This window comes from Ictalurus furcatus, chromosome 12 (assembly GCF_023375685.1).
Source record: "Ictalurus furcatus strain D&B chromosome 12, Billie_1.0, whole genome shotgun sequence".
Taxonomy (NCBI): Eukaryota; Metazoa; Chordata; class Actinopteri; order Siluriformes; family Ictaluridae; genus Ictalurus; species Ictalurus furcatus.
This window is the reverse complement of record NC_071266.1, coordinates 7,249,298-7,268,876: the sequence shown is the minus strand read 5'-3', so window position 1 is coordinate 7,268,876 and position 19,579 is coordinate 7,249,298. Positions and strand designations below refer to the sequence as shown.

Sequence of the window (19,579 nt, the reverse complement as noted above, 5' to 3'; positions counted from 1 at the left end):
GTTTTACGAAATACATCGTCTTTAATACATAACATACAGGTTAAATAGTCCAATGATACATATTCAAGTATGACCTTCTGAGGTGTTATCTATCCATTCATTTTCTGTACCGCTTATCCTTACTGAGTCACTGGGAATCTGGAGCCTATCCTAGGGAGTGGGGGACACCATCACAGGGCACAATCACGCACACATTCACACACTATGGATGCGCCAATCATGTCTTTGGACTGGGGGAGGAAACCGGAGTACCCGGAGGAAACCACCAAAGCATGGGGAGAACATGCAAACTCCGTACACACATGGCCATGGCGGGAATCCATCCCTCAACTCTGGAGGTGTGAGGTGAACGTACTAACCACTAAGCCACTGTGCCCCCACTGAAGTGTTATTGAAGGGGCTTTATCTGTTATCCAGTTTAAAAGAATACATTTTCTTGCACATTTATATTTATCTGTAATAAAGCCACCCTGTATCCCAAGCAACATGGATCACATTCTACAGGGATGGTTAAAATACTAGTGATTTCTTGTCCCACAGCCTGCCAGAACTTCTCTATTTTCCTACAATACCAAAAGCAGAGACTACCCACATCGGTTTTACACTTCGGATATATTGGGGAACCATCGGCTTTGAACTTAGATCCTTGGGAGGGCGTTCTAATAATTTACTAAAGTTAATTCATTGTCAGTAACCACTTTATCCTGGTCAGAGTTGTGGTGGATCCAAACCCTATCCCAGGAACACTGGGCATAAGGCGGTAACACACTTTGGATGGGATGCCAGTTATTCTCAGGGTTACCTAGTAACCTATAATAGTGTGCAGAACTAAAATTCATTGCGTCTATTTAGCGTAGTACGTAGTAACTAGCAAAAATTCCAGTATTCGGTGTTTGGCAAAATAAAATGGATTCCTTTTTGAGCCTGGTGAACACAGTGCAGGGATTGTGTTCTTGTCAGTGATTTGTGGTAAAGATCTAGAAATTAATTTCTGTAAAGAAGCTGTTATCTACTCTTTTATTTATTTATTTATTTATTTATTTATTTATTTTACAGTGTATCCGTATAAAATCGAAGTAACATAGTAGCATGGAGCCCTCTGGGTTCCAGTGTGAGCTTTACTTCCTCATCTCTCTCTCTCTCTCTCTCTCTCTCACACACACACACACTCTCTCTCTGTCGCGCGCGCTTTCTCTCACGTGACCGCTCGTTCACGCTTCAGTTCTCGTGTGCGCGCTTCGCTTTGCTTCTCTTCTCCAGCGCTGTTCAGACCAGTAGAAATAACACTGCGGAACACAAAAAAGAAATATCTATGCATGTGTATAATATTGTTAACTGATAGTCTGAATTAAAATAATAATAATAATAATAAAAAAAAACAAACATGGATTTTCTCATCGGGAGTCCGTTCTCCTCTCCGGTTGGCCAGCTTATCCGTGAGTGTATTATTATTTAAAAGAAACAAACAAACACATTTAACTTCCTGCAACTGATTTGTCGGTTAATAGAAACGGTTAGCAAGAATGTAGCTAAGCTGGCGTTTCTGTTACTCATTTACGACTCTTTCATTTTAGACTTTACAGAGCTATATGTACATGTTGTGTGTTTTATTTCCCTTCAAATGTCTATATTTTTATGACGTTTGTGTGGGTGGACAAAGTGAAAGCTTGTGCTAGCAGTCCAGTGTAACGATACGCCTTACTGACTGTGTATTTAAAGTGCTTTATTCTAGAATAATCTCTGTCAAGCTACTTTAGTTTTTAAAAGTCTGCATGTCTTTTTTTCCCCTCCCTCTTTCCACCCCCGCCCCACCAGCTGTGTTTTTATCATTAGGGAACAGAAAACACGGTTGCTATAGATATTTTGTACATGTTTCTATGAGGAATAAGACACCCCCTCCCCCTCATACACAGCTTGGTTATGTTATTGAGAAACTGAGAAGTCCTCCATTTTGAAGACTTTCCTGTGTTGCAAATAAAGCTACCACTGGCTGTTACAAAACTCTGACACTGGAGACTCCTTCCAGAATTCTCAGAGAAAACTTCATCATTCATTCATTTATGTAACACGCTGTGTAAGCTGCGTTGTTGTAGAGCTGCCGTTGTAGGAATTTAATCAACACCTTCTGACCAATAATAATAATAATAAACTTTATTTTTATATAGCGCCTTTAAAACAGCTTCTCAAGGCATTTTACACGATAAAAAATACACGGATAAAAACACAAAGCGTACAAAAAACAAACAGGAAGAAAAAAAAAAACCCAGACTTGAATATAAAATGCTTAAAACCATCAAGAAAAAGCTAACCTCAAAACAAAACAAAACAAAACAAAACAAAAGTGTTTTTAGGTTAGATTTTTTAAAAAATAATTTAAAAAAAGCGCTTAACTTCTGTGCGTCTCTAACATGAGCATGGAGTGTATTCAAGAGTAGGAGCATAGGATGAGAAAGCTCTGTCCCATACACATCGCTTCCGTGTCACCAGCCTGAGAGGAGCGCAAGTAATGCTTGGGAGTATATAAAGTTAAGAGATCAGACCGATATCGAGGCGCCAGAACATGCAGTGCCTGCATAAGTGTGAACATAAGGATTTCCAAATCACTGTGAAACCTGACCGGGAGCCAGTGCAAGGACTTCAGCATTGGAGTGATGTGTTCATTTCTCCTGACACCAGTCAGGATCCTAGCAGCAGAATTTTGCACACATTGCAATTTATTTAGTGTGGCTTTAGGAAACCCAGCAAGAAGTGTATTGCAGTAATCAATACGAGAAAATAGAAAAGTGTTGATAAGCCTTTCAGTCACAGGAAAAGATAGCATAGGGCGAAGTCTAGCGATATTTCTGAGATGGAAAAAAGGAATTCTTGACAGTATATTGCATGTGTGGGTCAAAACACAAACCTGAATCAAATATAACTCCTAAATTTTATAATTTAGTGTGGAACTCCAAAATAGAGCCGGCTACATTTAACATTAGTGCACCAAATTTACAACGCAGGTGAGGAGCGCTAATAAGCAAAACCTCAGTCTTATCACTATTAAGACATAAAAAGATTTGGGTCAGCCATATTTTTATCTCAGAAATACAGTGTGAGAGAAAAGAAACATCCGCATTTTGACCAGGCTTCGAGTGAATATAAATCTGAGTTTAGTCTGCATAGAAGTGATAATTAAGCCTGAGCTGCATTCAGTCAAAGCCCTCTTCGATTCACGTGCTTCGAACACGAGTACAGCTAAAATGTCTCATTTACCAACAAACATCACTGCAAAAGACTGTGCAAGACAATTTCATGTGATTGCTATTTCACCAATTCCAGTAGTATTCCGCCAAAAAAAAACACCCTACAAAAAAACTCTGCAATTTTTTTTAAGGAACAAAAAAAGCTGCAGCACAATCACCAAAAAAAACCAACCCTGCATGAAATCCTATATGGACTGGTCTGCGCTTATCACTCGTGGACCGATTCAGTGCTGTAGGCCGATTCTGATGTTTGTGCAGATACAGTACAGGTAGCTTTGGTCATGTGGAGGTCTAGGACACCTGCTTCAGCTCGCAAGTCAATTATCATTTCATCCCAAGGCCGCAGCCACATGGGTGGTAGATACCACTCTTAAAAATAAAAAAAGCCTTGCCACCTCCACACTGACTTCAGAACACCTCTTTGATACATCTGTTACGTCAGTGAAATTCATGCCGATGTAAAGAATCTTATTTAGCTCATGGTGATTCAATTTAAGTAGCATTGGGGCAGCATGCTGCTGGTAGCATTCAGGGTCCCCTGTTCAATCCTGAGCTCGGTTTACTGTCTGTGCAGTGTTTTACATGTCCTTCCATGGCAGGCCTTACTCCTGGTTCTCCAGTTTCCTCCCAACTCCAAAAAAAAAAAAATCCCAGTGGGTGGATTGGCGACTCTGAATTGCCACGTGCTGTGAATGAGTGTGTGAGTATGTGTGTAAAAATGCCGTACAATGGACTGGCGTCTCATCCAAGGTGTATTCGTACCTTGTACCCAGCATTCGTGGGATAGGCTCCGGATCCAGTGCAACACTGACTGCATTGTAGATATTCTGACCCTTGAATACATGTGTCATTATGTGCTGTTTCAATCTGCACCAAGAATCAAATGTAACCTCGTCCTGTACGTAATTTGACACAAATTTAACAGATAAGGAAGATAACGTCACTTCTAATTCATCATCATTGGGTGTTGTTTAAAGGTGCTATATCTTGTTTGTTTTTGGACATTTCATTTTGTATTATTCAAGTTGAGTGCTCCTCTGTCTGTCAGACTTACAGCAGGTTTTCCTCACCTCAATACAAGCAGACAATTTGAGGGATTTAAATGCACCTCGTGTGCCGCACTCGCTTGTTCTGTATGGTAATTTCAGCCATGCGTCAGTAGTGAGTTTATTCAAATGAATCTTTTCTGCAATTTAAATAAAGTCTGTGTTTTTGAATGCTCTGAAAAGAGGGCATTTTTGGTCACCTCTCAGCTGATGAAAGCACACTAGGTAAATATTTAGGTCTTTAGATTTTGTGAAAACAACAATGGTGTACATTGTGAAAACTTCTGGGTTAGGCATGTAACCCTGTTCCCTTTCAAAGGGAACTCAACGTTGTGTGAGCTTCACGCTGAGGGTGTTCCCTCCTTCTCAGGAAACAAGGTTACATGCGTAACCCAGACGTTTTCTCAATGTACACCATTTACCTTAAGCATCTAGGTATTTTTGTTTGATATTTATGATAATTGGCTGATACCTAGATTTTTTAAAGAGAGAGTGAAATATTGACTCCTAGGTGTTTCCACCCATCATTTCTAACTTCCCCGCATTTCTTTGGTCGCTTGTGACAGGTTGGATGTTCATTTTGGACTTGTTCAGTAGGAAATTACCGCATTCTTCTGAACTCTGAACACTCCTGTGCTGAAGGTTGTTCTTGCATAAGCACTTTATTTGTCTCGCCGAGAAGAGCTTCATATCTTTTCAGATCCGGAGCGCACATTAGAGGTGTGCATGGGACAGTCCCTCCCACTCCCACATGCTCGTGGACCAATCCTATCCATTGATGTAGAATCTCTCGACCAATCCCTATCCGCCTCCTGTAGAAAGCTCGACCAATCCCGTTTGCTCCTGCGGCTATAGCCTATTTTTTGTTTGTTACCTGCCCACAATGTTTTCCATTGAAATGTAAATATATATAAATATATTATACAGAGATGTATATATATATATATATATATATATATATGCGCTTGTAGCCTTCAGTAGTTTATCAAAACAGTCTTATACATAGAGTTACCTATATAACTCTTCCTACACCCCTGTTTTGTACTATTAATGATGTATATATCCATATCCAATAGTACTGCTATTAGATTTAAGGTGAGCCTCAGTCTGTTTCTCACACACCCTTCTCAATGTTCACGTTGATGTCAGAAATGCTTGGAGTTGCTCAGGGAGAACGTGTGCATGGCCAGCTGACAGTCACATGAAAATGCTGAGAGAGAGAGAGAGAGAGGGAGAAGGAGGGACTTGGTGAATTATAAAGACCCACACAGTAGAGGTTTCGTCTGGGAGGAACTCGTGTGAATGATGGTTTGAATCACATGAGTGCTCGTACAGACTTCCAACATCTTCATCCATCTAGTAATAAGCCATGGACTGGTTAAACTGAAAGCTCTGATAAGGAGCTGTCCTTAAGTCAAGATTTTACTGGCTGCCAGGAGAATACAAATAACGTATTTGTTTAAAAAAAAACTGTGTCAGCGGCTGTCAGGTTGATCCTGCTTCCTCAATACATAACATAAAAATTCCACAACGAGTGTGCTATTTTCATATCCGTCACACTTCCGGGTGGAGGACGGTGTACCAAATAATGCACCAAATAATTTTGCTACACATTATTAAGCAAATGATTTCTGAGCATAAATACCACTATAGTATTAGGGCTAGGTGATGTACCGATATAATATCGATATCACGATAAATGATTTCACGATGCACTGTTCTGAGATATCATTGGTATGTTCATGTATTTTTTTTGTTGTTGCATTTTGAATAAGAATTACAAATTAAATGGTACTGCATGGATGCAGTTGATTTTACATAATTAAAAAAAAAAAACCCTTAATCTTCTTGGTCTTTGTAGGCATTAAAAAAGTCCTGTCAAACTCAACGGTTGTTTGTTTGTTTGTTTTGCTACTGTTTTGTGAACAGTTTGTTAGCTAAATTATATTTCATGATAGGCATTGTGTATTGTAGAAATGTCCTTGAGTATGTCCTCCCCCAAAAATGCTTGATTTTGCTGCGACTTTTTAAAAAATATTTGTAAATTTTTTTTCGATGCAACCTGCAGAGATTTTTGTACTTTAAAAAAAAAAAATTTCTTGGATTGGCAAAATTGCTTTTGCATGGAATAGTTTTGCACGGTCTTTCGCAGTGATGTTTGTTGGTAAATGAGACCTTTTAGCTGTACTCATGTTCGACTCACGTGAATCAAAGGAGCTCTTTGACAGAATGCGCATAGTGATCACATCACATGACACGTCTTTCCCCAAATCTGTGGTTATTTTGAAAAATTGCAAGCTCCTTGGAATATTGCAGAGTTTGTGTTCGTTTCTGCGATCGCACAATTGTGAAATTCTGAAGGAATTGATATGTTTTCAGGTTTAACTGTGCGTTCTTTCGAGATCCGCGTTAGTGCAATATCTTAAGAACGAGTGGTTGAATGTTTGTAGGAGTATAAATGAGTAGCAAAGGACTAAATTTGTTAGCAGCAGAGACATCCACATTCTTCAGAAGTAGACTGGTTGGCTCAGTGGAGTGCGTACTGACGCAATCAGTGGCTCCCTTTCTGCAGGCCTGAAGTACGTGACCGTAGGAGTGTTTCTCTGGAATTTTACCATCTGTTCGTGGTTTCTCTGTCTTTAAAAAAGAATAATTAACATATTTTTATTGAAATAACATGGAAGATAATAAAAACAAAAAAATATCCAAAATAAATATATTTTATATACATTTTAATTACCTCCCTCCACCAACCATACCCACACCCCATAATGGGTAAAGAAGTTATTAGGTAAGTTATTAGTAGAAAGGCTGAGACAGACATATCCACATATTTTCAAATACAAGAGCACATCATATCTACACACATCAACCAGTGGAGCGAGAGGTATCTAATATTGCTTGTGTCAATATTTGGTTATTTTCCAGAAAATTCTCTGCCTCTTTTAATGTTTAATGAGTCCAATTTTTTTTTGTTTGGTGAAAAGTCTCTCATCTAGGATGTCACAAAACGAGCTATAATGTTAATTGTAGCCTATTTATATTTTTTTCAGTATTGTCATAACAATTATTCAGTCGATTGAAGAACAAATTAGCTTTAATGTACCTGATTTTGTATTTTTAAATCGTAAGAAAGCAGCCTTTTCTTTGACATACTTCATTTTAGTATATTTCACTACTCGCTAGAGGTCACAAAATCAGACTCTAAATCTATAACTAATGAATTAAACAAATAAACAATTAATCGACAGAATGAAGGATATTGCCACCACGTTATGCAAAGTTCCATGTGAATAATTGCTCAGTCCTGCTCTAACGTTTCGAAAGCTTCATGCTCGCAAGCTCAGGTTTATTTTGATTTAAACGGATGTCAGTCATAACGAAATGATAAATGTGTTTTGGTTTAATAAATATTGGAACACAGTACGTCTGATTTGTCCAACGGCCGTTGTTGTTTGTGCGTTTGTGCAGAGAAAGCCACTAGGGGCTCTCTAGAGAGCGAGAATTGGGGCATGAACATGGAAATCTGTGACATCATCAACGAGACAGATGAAGGGTAGGACACCAACAGCTACAGAACTGCAGTTCATTCCTTTTTCTTATTGAATCTTTGGTAGTGTTCACATTTATTTGTTTTAGCAAGACAAAGTAAAAAAAAAAATGAATCTTACTTGTATTCATCATTTCCTTCTGTGTGTTTAATAATGTGGTTAAATGACCGTATTTACACTCCTTTAATGCATGTGCTTACAGACCCAAAGATGCAATGAAAGCCATAAAGAAGCGAATTGTGGGAAATAAAAATTTCAGAGAGGTCATGCTGGCACTGACAGTAAGATTTTTATTTATATCTTTATTTATTTATTTATTTATTTTAAAACTTTTTTTTCCCATTCTCTTCCCCTCTGTTCAAAAAGTCTTTAACAACTACAGATATTTTATGTCTTCTGTTCATTTGAAAATGATGGACTTCAGTTAAACCAGTTTCTAAACTGCTTTAACATTTCTAAACGTTTCAGTTTTACAAAATTGTAACATTCTATATTATATTCAATATATTATTTTAAATGAAACATTGTATTAAGTTTACTCATGTTTAATATCATATAAAATTGTGAACTTCAGTTAAACTGTTTTGCTTCCAAATGATCAGAATAATTTGTATATTATCATATTTTGTATTAAACATATTACAAACAAATATATTAAATAAATGATCGATTATATTAAATATTGTGTTGAATGTGTTAGTAATACTATATAAAACGATGAACTTCTGATATTTCAGTATGAAGTTTCCAGTTTTTAACATTGCAATTCATTCTATTATTTTGTATTTAACAATTTTTATCATTTAAACATTTTGTGTTGCATCTATTAATATTTAATATTTAGCAAAATACTGTACATTACTAATTTAGCCTCACAAAGTCTGTTTTCTATGCTGCTTAAAAATTTTTTTGGTTGTTGTCGCCCAGGTTCTCGAGACGTGCGTGAAGAACTGCGGCCATCGTTTTCACGTCTACGTGTGCACCCGGGACTTTGTAGAAGGAGTGCTGGTCCGAACCATTCTCCCCAAAAACAATCCCCCCATGGTCTTACACGACCGAGTCTTAAGCCTCATTCAGGTTTGTTCTGAATTTCAGCACAACACAAAGGCGCACTGTTATTGGGCTGATTATGGGAATTAAACATGGGATCATTTCGAATTAGTATAAATGATATTTCTGCAAAATCTCTCAATCTGTCGTATTTTCTGCCCCGTGTTTGACTTTCTTAGGCGTGGGCTGATGCTTTCCGGAATGTTCCATCACTATCTGGTGTGGTGTGTGTGTACGACGATCTGAAGAAGAGAGGCCTGGAGTTTCCTATGACTGACCTGGATGCTCTGTCGCCCATACACACCCCAATCAGGGTAAATCCCTACGGTGTATGACTGTTTATATTTCCCTGGACTTTAATCTTCCACAGGACTGTGCTTTTGCAGAATGCACCTTTCGGTGTGATATCCTGAGCACTTTTAAATTCTTAGAAAACAGGGAATGCAGGTTACAGCAACCTTTGTTGTCATAAAAACAGGGGAAATTTATGGCTTTTCATGAACCATAAACATTGCTAGCAGGTGGAATGTCAGACTGGGATAGTGTTATCGTAAAGAATTCCTCTTACCTCTAGGTCTAATCGTATATGTAAGGGATAAAACAGCTTCAGATGAATGCCTGAATTTATAATCTGGTGTAGACAGCAAACGTCTTCATAAGTATTTTTGTGGTTATCCCCACCCCTTGTTTGAATGTATTTCAGAGTTGTCAGTTGAGCAAGTTCCAACTTTGTTGAGCAAGTTCCAACTTTGCATCACCATTCTCAAGCATCTCAATACGTTTCAACGTTAATGTTCTTTTGCGCATTAATTTCTCCAGCACATCTCGTCTCTTTTCTTTTCCAAACGTACTTTTGCTTGTTCCTGGCTTCAGCCGACGTGCCTGTAACATCCTATGGGTCAAAGGTTACATTAGATACCTTTTTAAATCTGTTATTGTAGGTAGATCTAGAAAACATCAGTAGAACATTTTGAAAGAATTCATCTCAAAACTCGAATCAGTTACACGATGTAAGTCTTAATATGCTTGTAGAACAAACAAACAAAAACATTTTCCAGTCCAGCTATCTGGAACAACTCTGCTGTGTACTTTGGTCTGTTTTATTGAGAAAGATAAATCTGTCTGGTTTGTGGCCTCTCCCAGAGCACTCCGGAAAACAGTACACCTGCCCCACCTGCTGCAGTACCCACAATGCACACGGCCAATGTGGAAAGCACACAGGCGTCACATATTCCCCAGACAAACGGCGCACCTGCACCTATCTCACCTGAACAGGTATAACTAAAAATAGTGTCCTACTTCTTGCTATAATTATATCTGTGTTGTTAATGATTGCAGCTTTTGCACTGTAATGAATTGCGCGTGTGTGTGTGTGTGTGTGTCTCAGAAACAGAAGCTAAGGGCAGAATTGGACCTAGTGAAGGGAAACCTGACGGTAATGACAGAGATGCTGAACCAGCTCAGACCAGGAGAGAGCTTACCAGCAGATACAGGGCTACTGCAGGTATGTTTGGCTCTGTGCATCACTAACTTACTTTCTCACATCTGACTCATGCACTAGCTCACTAGCTCAATCCCTGACCACTCCCTCACTCATCAAGTCGCTCTCTTGAGACAAGTCACTCTCAGAGTAAAAATACTTTGTAAGCACTCCTCTTATCTCACTTTTTCATTCCTCACAAAGTAACTACCTCCCTCACTCAGCCACTCATGCACTCACTCCATCACTTAATCACCCCTTCACCACCTCATTCACTTTCTGACTTACTAAATCACTATTTTATGCCTTGATGCCCTCACTTTTTCACTCCTCTACCCCCACACTCTCACTCATCCTCTCAGTCCCTTACTGACTCATGATTTTACTCTTTGAGTTCCCTGACCCTGCCTTACTCATCACCCTACAGTCATTCTATTGTTACTTTCTGGGATAAACTCAAAAATGGTTTCTATAACAGACATAGACCTGATGGCTTTCTGCCTCTCTTTTTTCTCTTTCTCCCTCTGTGTGTGTGTGTGTATGTGTGTGTGTATGGCTGTGTGCACACGTACATGTGAGTAGCAGTTGTATTCAGTATGTAAGAGCATGCAGAATCGAGTAGTGGAGCTGATCCCCAGTCTGTGTGAGGAAGAGCTGATTGGAGAATTGCTCATTATCAACGATGATCTTAACAATGCTTTCATACGCTACGAGAGGTACTGTCAAATTTACACTATACTGAACCACGCAGGAAAATCTTAGTGTTACACTAGGAGCTTGTATTGGAATAAAACCAAAGGAGACCATTGTGTTGCTTGCAGTTATGGCTAGCACAGTCATCACTTATTCTTAATGTGTTTCTGGTTCATTTTCATTACTCGATCCTGTTTGTCAGTGCAAGCTCTTTCACACAAAGCTTAAATCTCAAGTAATGTCCTAGTACTTTACAAAGTGCACTATGTGGCTGACAGAACTCAGATTGAGATTGTGTCACAGAATAATTGTGACTGTAGGAATACATCTTGAATGTGTAGATCACTTTCACGACACACATACATAGTTTACGTTTGTGTTTGATGAACATATATAAAAGTAAAATCTTGTCATCATTGTGTAATGACCCTTTTTTTTTTTTTTAAGGTTTGAAAGGTTGAGCACAGTCCAAAGAACACCCACAGAACAAGTAAATTTTAGAGTTCACCTTACAAATTCTCTAATGCTGCATTTATTATTAAACGCATCATAAAATTGTCGTTTCTTTGGTATATTTACAAATTCTTAAATACTATATTGATCATCAATTGCTTTTACAGTAATTAACGTAGTATGTTTACGAATTTTTTGTTGTGATGTTGGTATTTTTTTTTGTATGTTGAAGCAGATGGCAGGAAACCTTATCGACCTTAGCTCGGTTTCAGCACCAGCCAATCAGACGTTACTTCCACCTGTCAGCGAGCCAGTGACCCAACCTACATCTAATCCCATAAAGAGTGCAGGTCTGTGAGTTCTGTACATGAATTCATTGTGGTGTTTTCATTTTTATTATTATTATTATTTTTTTTTTAGAATTTTGTTTCGGTATTCATTATTCTCTCTGTCTCTCTCCTAGCTGCAAGAGATGATGATGAAGAATTTGATATGTTTGCTCAGACGAGAGGAAGTTCACTGGCTGAGCAGAGAAAGAGGTAAGCGTTCAACTACAGTCACCCACTGCTATCAATCCCAGCCTAGTAGTAAATTTCTATTCTCTCATTCCGAGATAAAGATGAATCCTTTGACAATGAGTTGAATCAAGCATAGTAGACTTGATAAAAAAAAACAATACAATGTAGTGTTGCGATGCTTCAGACTTAGTGCAGCTCTTTTGTGCAGCACATTTACATTTTTTGGCTTCCTGAATCAATTAAACATACTCAACAGATTTGACTTTGGTGCATTTAAAGCTTCTTCAAGAATTTCTTTAAGATCAAGATTTGCGCTTGTGTGTATGTCGGTGCACCTGCATTCTCACATGCTTGTGTGTGTGTGTGTGTATGTGTGTGTGCAGTGTTAGATACGAGGATCCTGGTGCAGTAGAGGGGCTAGCAGAAGCGCTGGACACTCGGCTCCAGGTCACAGCAGGGGTCAGTGTATATATAACTATTTTTAACAAATACAGTGTTAATGATATTATTTTCCTCTTTTTTTTTTGTTCCACATAAATGTGAGATGAATGTTTAAAGTCAGCGTGCATAGAATTTCATGTTAAAACGGGGGGAAAGAAAATCGGTGACGAACGATACTATAATCTGAGATCCCTTAGCATCAGGTTAGATGTAATAATCTCATAAGAAGAGACTTTCCATACATGGTGCAATAAGTGCTCAATACCTACTCAGTTATGTTTCTAACAATCAGACAAGTGTGAAATCGATTCTGCCGAACCCAGACGTTTGTCAAAAAGGCATTTCTGAAAGCTGACAGCTGTAAGGTTAGCCCGAAAACAAAGCCAATGGAGTGAGTCGAGACATTCATTCAAAACGATAGTCAATCATTTGGGAGCTGCTGCTGCCTTAGATAATGGCAAAAACACAGCCTTATTTTGTGAAAATTTTTACTTGCATTATGTAACAGAAGCGAATTTCTACAAATCAGTGTCATAGTTGTGCACTTGACAAAACACGCTTTATAATAACTGTATTGTGTATACTGATTTTTCAAACTGTATCATGGAGCAAATATAGCACACGTGTACTGCATGCTGCTTTTGGGTATAGGAGGATGGATCTTTATTTCAGAATAGTTAGAATAATAAAAACAATGAATGATCCAGTGATTTTTGTTTATTCTAATGCTTACTTCATGGACTAACCAACAGCTTTTTTTAGTGCTACACTAACATACTAACCCAGCGTCTGTGTGTGTGCCAGCATGAGTGTAAGAAGGATGAGGCAGGTGATTGGAGTCGTCAGTCTCAGTGGATATACAGTGAGACACTGGTGGGTTCCAGCGATGATAAGCTTTAGGATGCATGCTGTCTATATACGCTATATATCCAAAAGTTTGTGGACACCTGACCATCACATTTGCATGTGGTCCTTCCCCAAACTGGTGCCACAAAGTTGGAAGCACATGATTGTACATAATGTCTTTGTATGCTGTAGCAGTACTATTTCCATTCACTGGAATTAAGGGGTCGAGCCCAAACCCATTCCAGCATGACCGTGCCACTGTCCACAAAGCGAGCTACATGAAGACACAGTTTGCCAAAGCTGGTGTGGTAGAACTCGAGTGGCCTGCACACTGAACGCTTCTGGGATGAGCTGAAATGCTGACTCCACCCCAGGCCTCTTCACCTGACTTCACTAATGGCTGAATGAACACAAATCCCCACAGCCATGCTCCAAAATCTAGTGGAAAGCCTTCCCAGAAGAGTGGAGGTTATTATTAACCTCACAGGGGGACTAAATCTGAAATGGGATGTTTAAGAAGCACATGATTGTGATGGCCAGATCTCCACATACCTTTGGTTATATAGAGTGTACACTATACTGTATAGTATACTCCTCTATCCATCTTCTGCGATTGATCCTGCGCTCTCTCAAAACAATACACGGATCATTGGTAGAAATAAAGTATTGAAGAAATGGAATCAATTATTACGTAATAATAATGCCTCCTAAACTTGAAGAATCTTAATGTAGATTTAAAAAAAATCACAACTGCACTGAAAATAATGACAAGCCTTCACTGTTGCCCAAATCAACTCCATATGTTGAAACTGTATTACATGAGCCAGCTGGACTACAGCACATCCGGTTTTTCAGCCAATCACATGCATTTATGTAAATTCTTGAGCTGCAGGCAGCTCATCGAAACACAGACTAGCTACAGGGCTAGAGATATTACATCAGAAAGGAGAGAGATTTCACAGACTGATCCTTCATACAATGATGAGGCGTGATTGTTTCCCTGCTTGCTTGGCAGAGTGGTGATGAATCAGTGAACAGTGTGTCATTAGCGATTTGCATGAAATGTTTGTCAATGGTTGTCAGAAAATCAAGACTTGCACAGTTCTTAGTGTTCATTTTACTGATCTATAATTGATTAAATCATGATTGTTCATATAAACACTATTGCAACATATCATAAATAACACATTTTGTCAAGACATCTCATTATATTATTGTGTTTGGGTTTTTTCCCCCCCAGGTACCAGCACCACAGAGTACTGCTATGGATGACATTGAGCAGTGGTTGTCTTCAGAAACGGTAATTCTGGACCTTGTTTTTCTTACTTGCATGAATTACACTCTAAGCGGATCCATGCAGTTTATCTTTGACCTTTATGCACCACTGGCAATCTCTTGAACTTTGGAAATTTGCATGTGCTGGCGCCATAGCAGACTGAACTCTTGTCAAAGAGAATTAATTTAATATTTGGAAATCACATGCCAGAGACCTGCCTACAGTCGGATTGTATGAAATAAAAACGAAATAAAGATTGACATGAATTGAAGCAAACAACACATTTTAAAGTGAAAAATGGGGGGAGACACCTAAACAAACCCAAACTGGTCTGAGTCACTCCTGTACAGTCGGATTGGGGTGGCAGGTAAACTTTAACCTAAGGCACAAAATAAGTGCAAAAGTTTGCATACCCTTAGGGAAAATGAAGATAAATAACTGCCTCCAACTCGTTTTGTATCCTCTGGAACACTTTTGGTTCTGACTCTTAATCCCTAACACACCCGGCATAGCCGTACTAACTGTGACAGATTGCTGGCCAAATCTTGACCTATTCTTTTTTTTTTAAATCGATGTAAATCTGGTAGATGTCAAACGTCACCTTCTTTAAATCAAACCAGAGGGCACTGGTAAACCTTTTCAAAAAATATTTTGTTGTAGTTGATATTTTGCCTTGTTGCAGGATTCACCCCCATTTAATTATTATTATTTATTTTAACACTTTGAAATTCTGAAATTTCTTTACCCAAGTCAGAAAAACCACGGGGAATTCAAACTTTTGCACTGTAAGACAGGGCCTCCACTGCTCTTGGCTGTGTTCCTAATGTAGATTAGAGCATACCTGTGGTCATCAATCTTTCTGCTGTAAATATAATCTTCACAACCATAAATCTATAGACCTCCTGGAAAAGCGAGAGAAGAAGAATCAAAGAAGACTATATTAGTGTGTTGGCACCATCTGGAGATCCTAAAAATGAATGCAAGCTGAAGAAGAACTTAATATCATAGATTATGTTCATAAACACACAAAATGTCTGATGTGAGTAACAATAATACATGGGATTGTTGTAAATGCCTTCAGTCAAGCATCAGATCAGTGTGATCATTACATTTGTAATGGGGCTGTAACACAGTGACTCTCCCTGTATTTGTATTTAAACCCGAAGTGGGCGTGGCATAAATCGGAAAGATTTGTTGTGTGAATTCTGGCTGTGAGAGTTCCTCAACTTCAGCTACATCACTCCAGTTCAAACTTGGTCTAGAGATGTGTGCAGGACTGTTGTTTTTTTTTAAAAAATCCGCTTACACAAGTATTGTATTTGTTTGTGCATTCCTGTGATGTTTTAGTTCGTTAGTTAGAATTTAGTTCTAAAATATAATCAAACTACTAGTAGCCTAATTTCAACCATCATGACCCTTACAATTGATGCCGTCAAACCACTCTTTCACTGCATGGTACGGCACAACTGGACTCGCTTTACTTTTCTGAGCTTGCTTTTCCACTGCAGTTTAGTGCTGCCTCAACGTGGGAGCCGTTTTCCACTCGCCTTCACGCAGGAATAATGCTGTATTATTGAAGCCCTGTACAGATACACGGTCAGGCCGTATTCCAAATCCCTTTCCTGCTCACTGAACACGGACCCTATTAAGGATGTAAAATAACGGCGTTCTAGACCCTACGTAGCGCTCGATATGACGAAGTTAGATTCAGTCGTGACAGGAGTGACTTCGATAAACGTCAGTTTGGAAATCAGTAACAAGCGAGATGTAAAAATCTAAGACAGAAACCTTTGTTGTAATTTTATTATGAGATTCATCATTTTCAATTGATAGTATATTACCATACGCAAAGTATGTATTAAATGACGAATTTATTCAGGCACAATACAGAACCACTCGTTAAGGAGAATTCCCTACTCCCTCAGTGCGTGGCTCACGTTTGGTATCGGCTCGGCTCGCTCGGATCCTCAAATGAGGTGGTACTCAAAAAAGTACCAGGTACTATCCACAGTGGAAAGCCCCCAAAAAGCGAGCAGTCGAGTCGAACTATACCGTGCGGTGGAAAAGCGCCATAAGTGCATTACCACAGTGTCACGAACGTGATCTGTCCTGCGAGCTTCATATCGGACTGCCCGCTTATGCCTGTACAAAGATTAAAAACCTCCTGCTTGTGTGACTTTTTTGTTGAGTTCTCCAGGATCCCAGTCTAGTCTTAACCAGATGCCCTATGAACCAGATGCCCTCTCTATTTAAAAAAGGAAAAAGTTTCCTCTGATTTACATCTGATTTAAAAACACAATCTGTTCATTCCGAATAACGTATTCTTTTTCAGTTCCATCCGTAATTTGAAAATACACGTTTTTAAAGCATTAAGCATAAGCATGGGCTGTTCACTTACAAGAAACAGTGGTTAAATCTTTAAAAAGGGATTTCTTGAGATCTTATAACGATCGTTAAATTGTTTCCAACCTTTGGTGCTGTTCTAAATGACAATATAAAATTTTCCCTTTTTTTCCCCTTTTCTTCAGTATGATGATTATGATGATGGAGAAGATGGTGTTACCAGTGAAGGTGAGCTCTCGCGCTCTCTTTCTCTCGTTCTCTAGCGCTCTCTTTCGCTAACACGCACATCATAACCGGATCTTGGTCTCTTCCTGACAGAGTTTGACAAGTTTTTAGCACAGAGGGCGAAAGCAGTGGAACACCTCCCTACTGTGCAGAGAAGCTCCACGACTCCTGCGAACCCTCGACAATCAGCACAGAAACAGGAGAGCAGTCAGGATCAACTATTCACCCTCTAACACACTCAGGTTAATGGAGGAAGCACAGAGACACAGGTAGCACAAAATGCACTGCTTAGAAGTGGCCATTTTCACCTAACTGCCTTTTTAGCTTTTTGTACAGAACTGCTGTGTGTACCGTGCCTTTTCATTGAACATTTTGATCATTTCATCCAATGACTAAAAGATTAATTGTAAGAAAGCCATTGAAGAAAAGGTCAAAATGTTTTGTGTAAGCTTTACTGTATTTAAATGCACAATTCCCCCACACTAACTAACCAGCAGTGGCTGTTTACATGTAGAGATTTTTGTCACTCAAATGAATTATTTCCGATTATGCATTCCCAGAAGAATGTACACGATAGCCTAAATTCCGCAATCTTCGTTTACATAGGTTGCATGTAATCTGAAGAAAACGTGTGCATATGCAAAGAGCATGATTTAGTGTCAATGTTATAACAACAAGAAGTACCTCGTAATATGTAGCTTGCATTAGGTGATTATTTTATTTTATTTTTAAAAAAACAAGTTTTCAGTTGTGTCTTTTCCAACAAATTATATATTCATCCAATGTACATGTTAGACAAAAGGAAAAAAAAAAACACAATAGAAACCCTCATAGAGCATGTAATGGTTATAATGGGAGTTGTATTGGTTTTAATGGAAACTGTAATGGTCCCTGTGGTTCTCTACTGGTAATTTGTTGCCTTCTATTGGTGTTCTCCCTTCTAGTGGATACCATGAAGGACCAATAATGGTAATGGTTGTAATGGATAGCTGATGGTTTGTAATGGTATTTGTAGTGGAAACCATTTGAATTTCGGTGATGGTTTCTGTTGTTCTGGGGGGGGTTTTCAGCAGGTTAATTGATTTGTCCTTTGCAACATCAGCCCATGCCATACACAAAAGAACGGATGCAAATATTCCAAATTTGAAAGTAATCGGATTCAACAGTTCACTATATCAGATAATTAAAAGGATTTCCAACCTGGTTAATCAGTTTAATGTTTTTATTTATTTACTATTACTAAATTACTAAACTGCATGCTATATAGCTTATAGCTAATATCCTAGATATTAGCTAATGTCCTAGATTGTGGGTTTATTAATTAGCAGATAGAGCTGTCTAGCTGTAGAATATCTATAAAATATTATTTAGTATAAAGCCCCAATCGGAAGCTAGTGAAAGTTGATTGCTGTTAGACAAATCACAGGTTCCTAGATTTTCTGTGAGATGCCCTTTAGGCTATAATTCTAACTTCTCAAAAACTATCATACTGTCTCACACACACACTCACACACTCGCACTCGCACTCTTTGACACATTGTCAAGCGGATAGGGGAATCTGAAAATTTCAATGACGAGACAGTGAGCCAGAAACCATGACCATTACGCACTCTCTCACACATACACATATTCTCTTACACACACTATCAAACCAAAATGATAGTTTGACGGTGTGTTTAAGAGGTTTCATATTGTGGGAAGCTTTTAATTTTTAACATGATGGTGTTTGTGTGTAAGAGGGTGTAATATTTTGTGCGAGTTGCCAAATTTAATTTTAGGGCTTTTCATAATTTTTCATTCCATGTCTAATAATACAGTTGTTACTGTTAATTCTGTTGCACTGCTAAAGCGCTCACTCCCTTATGCTGTGTCTTGTCTTGTTCTGATCGCTCTAAGTCAGTCTTACGTACTGGCTATCACTTCACTAAACTGCCTTACTGTGATTACAATTCAGCTCTCTGGGCTATGAGGTGTTGAAAAATAACTATATGATGAGTGACACTGCGATGTACTTCTGTTTGAAATAGTTGAATTTGAATGAATAACCTGTAGATTACAGGACTGTTGTATTGTGTTGTACTGTCAAACTCTTAAGTTTAATTTATTGTACATCTGTGATGGATTCTAAATGAATATTAATATGACCACGATCTAAGGTAATATTGTGATTGATGTTTGGTAAATTAAAAAGATGTTGTGCTTGTCTGTACATTTGACTTTTTATTTTGTTTAAACTGTAGGAATGTAGAGATTACAGAGAAACCAGGATGCTCTTATTTGGTGGCTCAGTAAATGGTTTCCATTACCAACCTTCAAACACAAAACAGTGATGATGAGGGCATCTCCGACGGTTTCTGTTACTAAATATTCTTGATGCTGGGTCAAGTGCTGTTTGACTTCTGACTGTTTTTGCAC

At 38.5% G+C, this 19,579-nt stretch overlaps 1 protein-coding gene across 2 annotated transcripts; it reads left to right on the top strand.

Moving 5' to 3' along the window:
• The first annotated feature begins 1,178 nt into the window (after positions 1-1,178).
• Positions 1,179-19,373, top strand: LOC128615406 (target of Myb1 membrane trafficking protein). 2 transcript variants are annotated; one of them, XM_053637466.1, is made up of 15 exons: positions 1,179-1,436; positions 7,760-7,844; positions 8,042-8,120; positions 8,767-8,916; positions 9,069-9,203; positions 10,033-10,164; positions 10,277-10,393; positions 10,952-11,085; positions 11,510-11,552; positions 11,751-11,865; positions 11,979-12,054; positions 12,417-12,492; positions 14,561-14,620; positions 17,125-17,167; positions 17,258-19,373. In XM_053637466.1, exons 1-15 carry the CDS (start codon positions 1,385-1,387, stop codon positions 17,395-17,397), a joined length of 1,437 nt encoding a protein of 478 aa, XP_053493441.1. In that variant the 5' UTR covers positions 1,179-1,384; the 3' UTR covers positions 17,398-19,373. The 2 variants fall into 2 exon arrangements, with proteins under 2 accessions (XP_053493441.1, XP_053493440.1); XM_053637465.1 differs by having other exon boundaries at positions 11,748-11,865.
• The last annotated feature ends 206 nt before the right edge of the window (positions 19,374-19,579 follow it).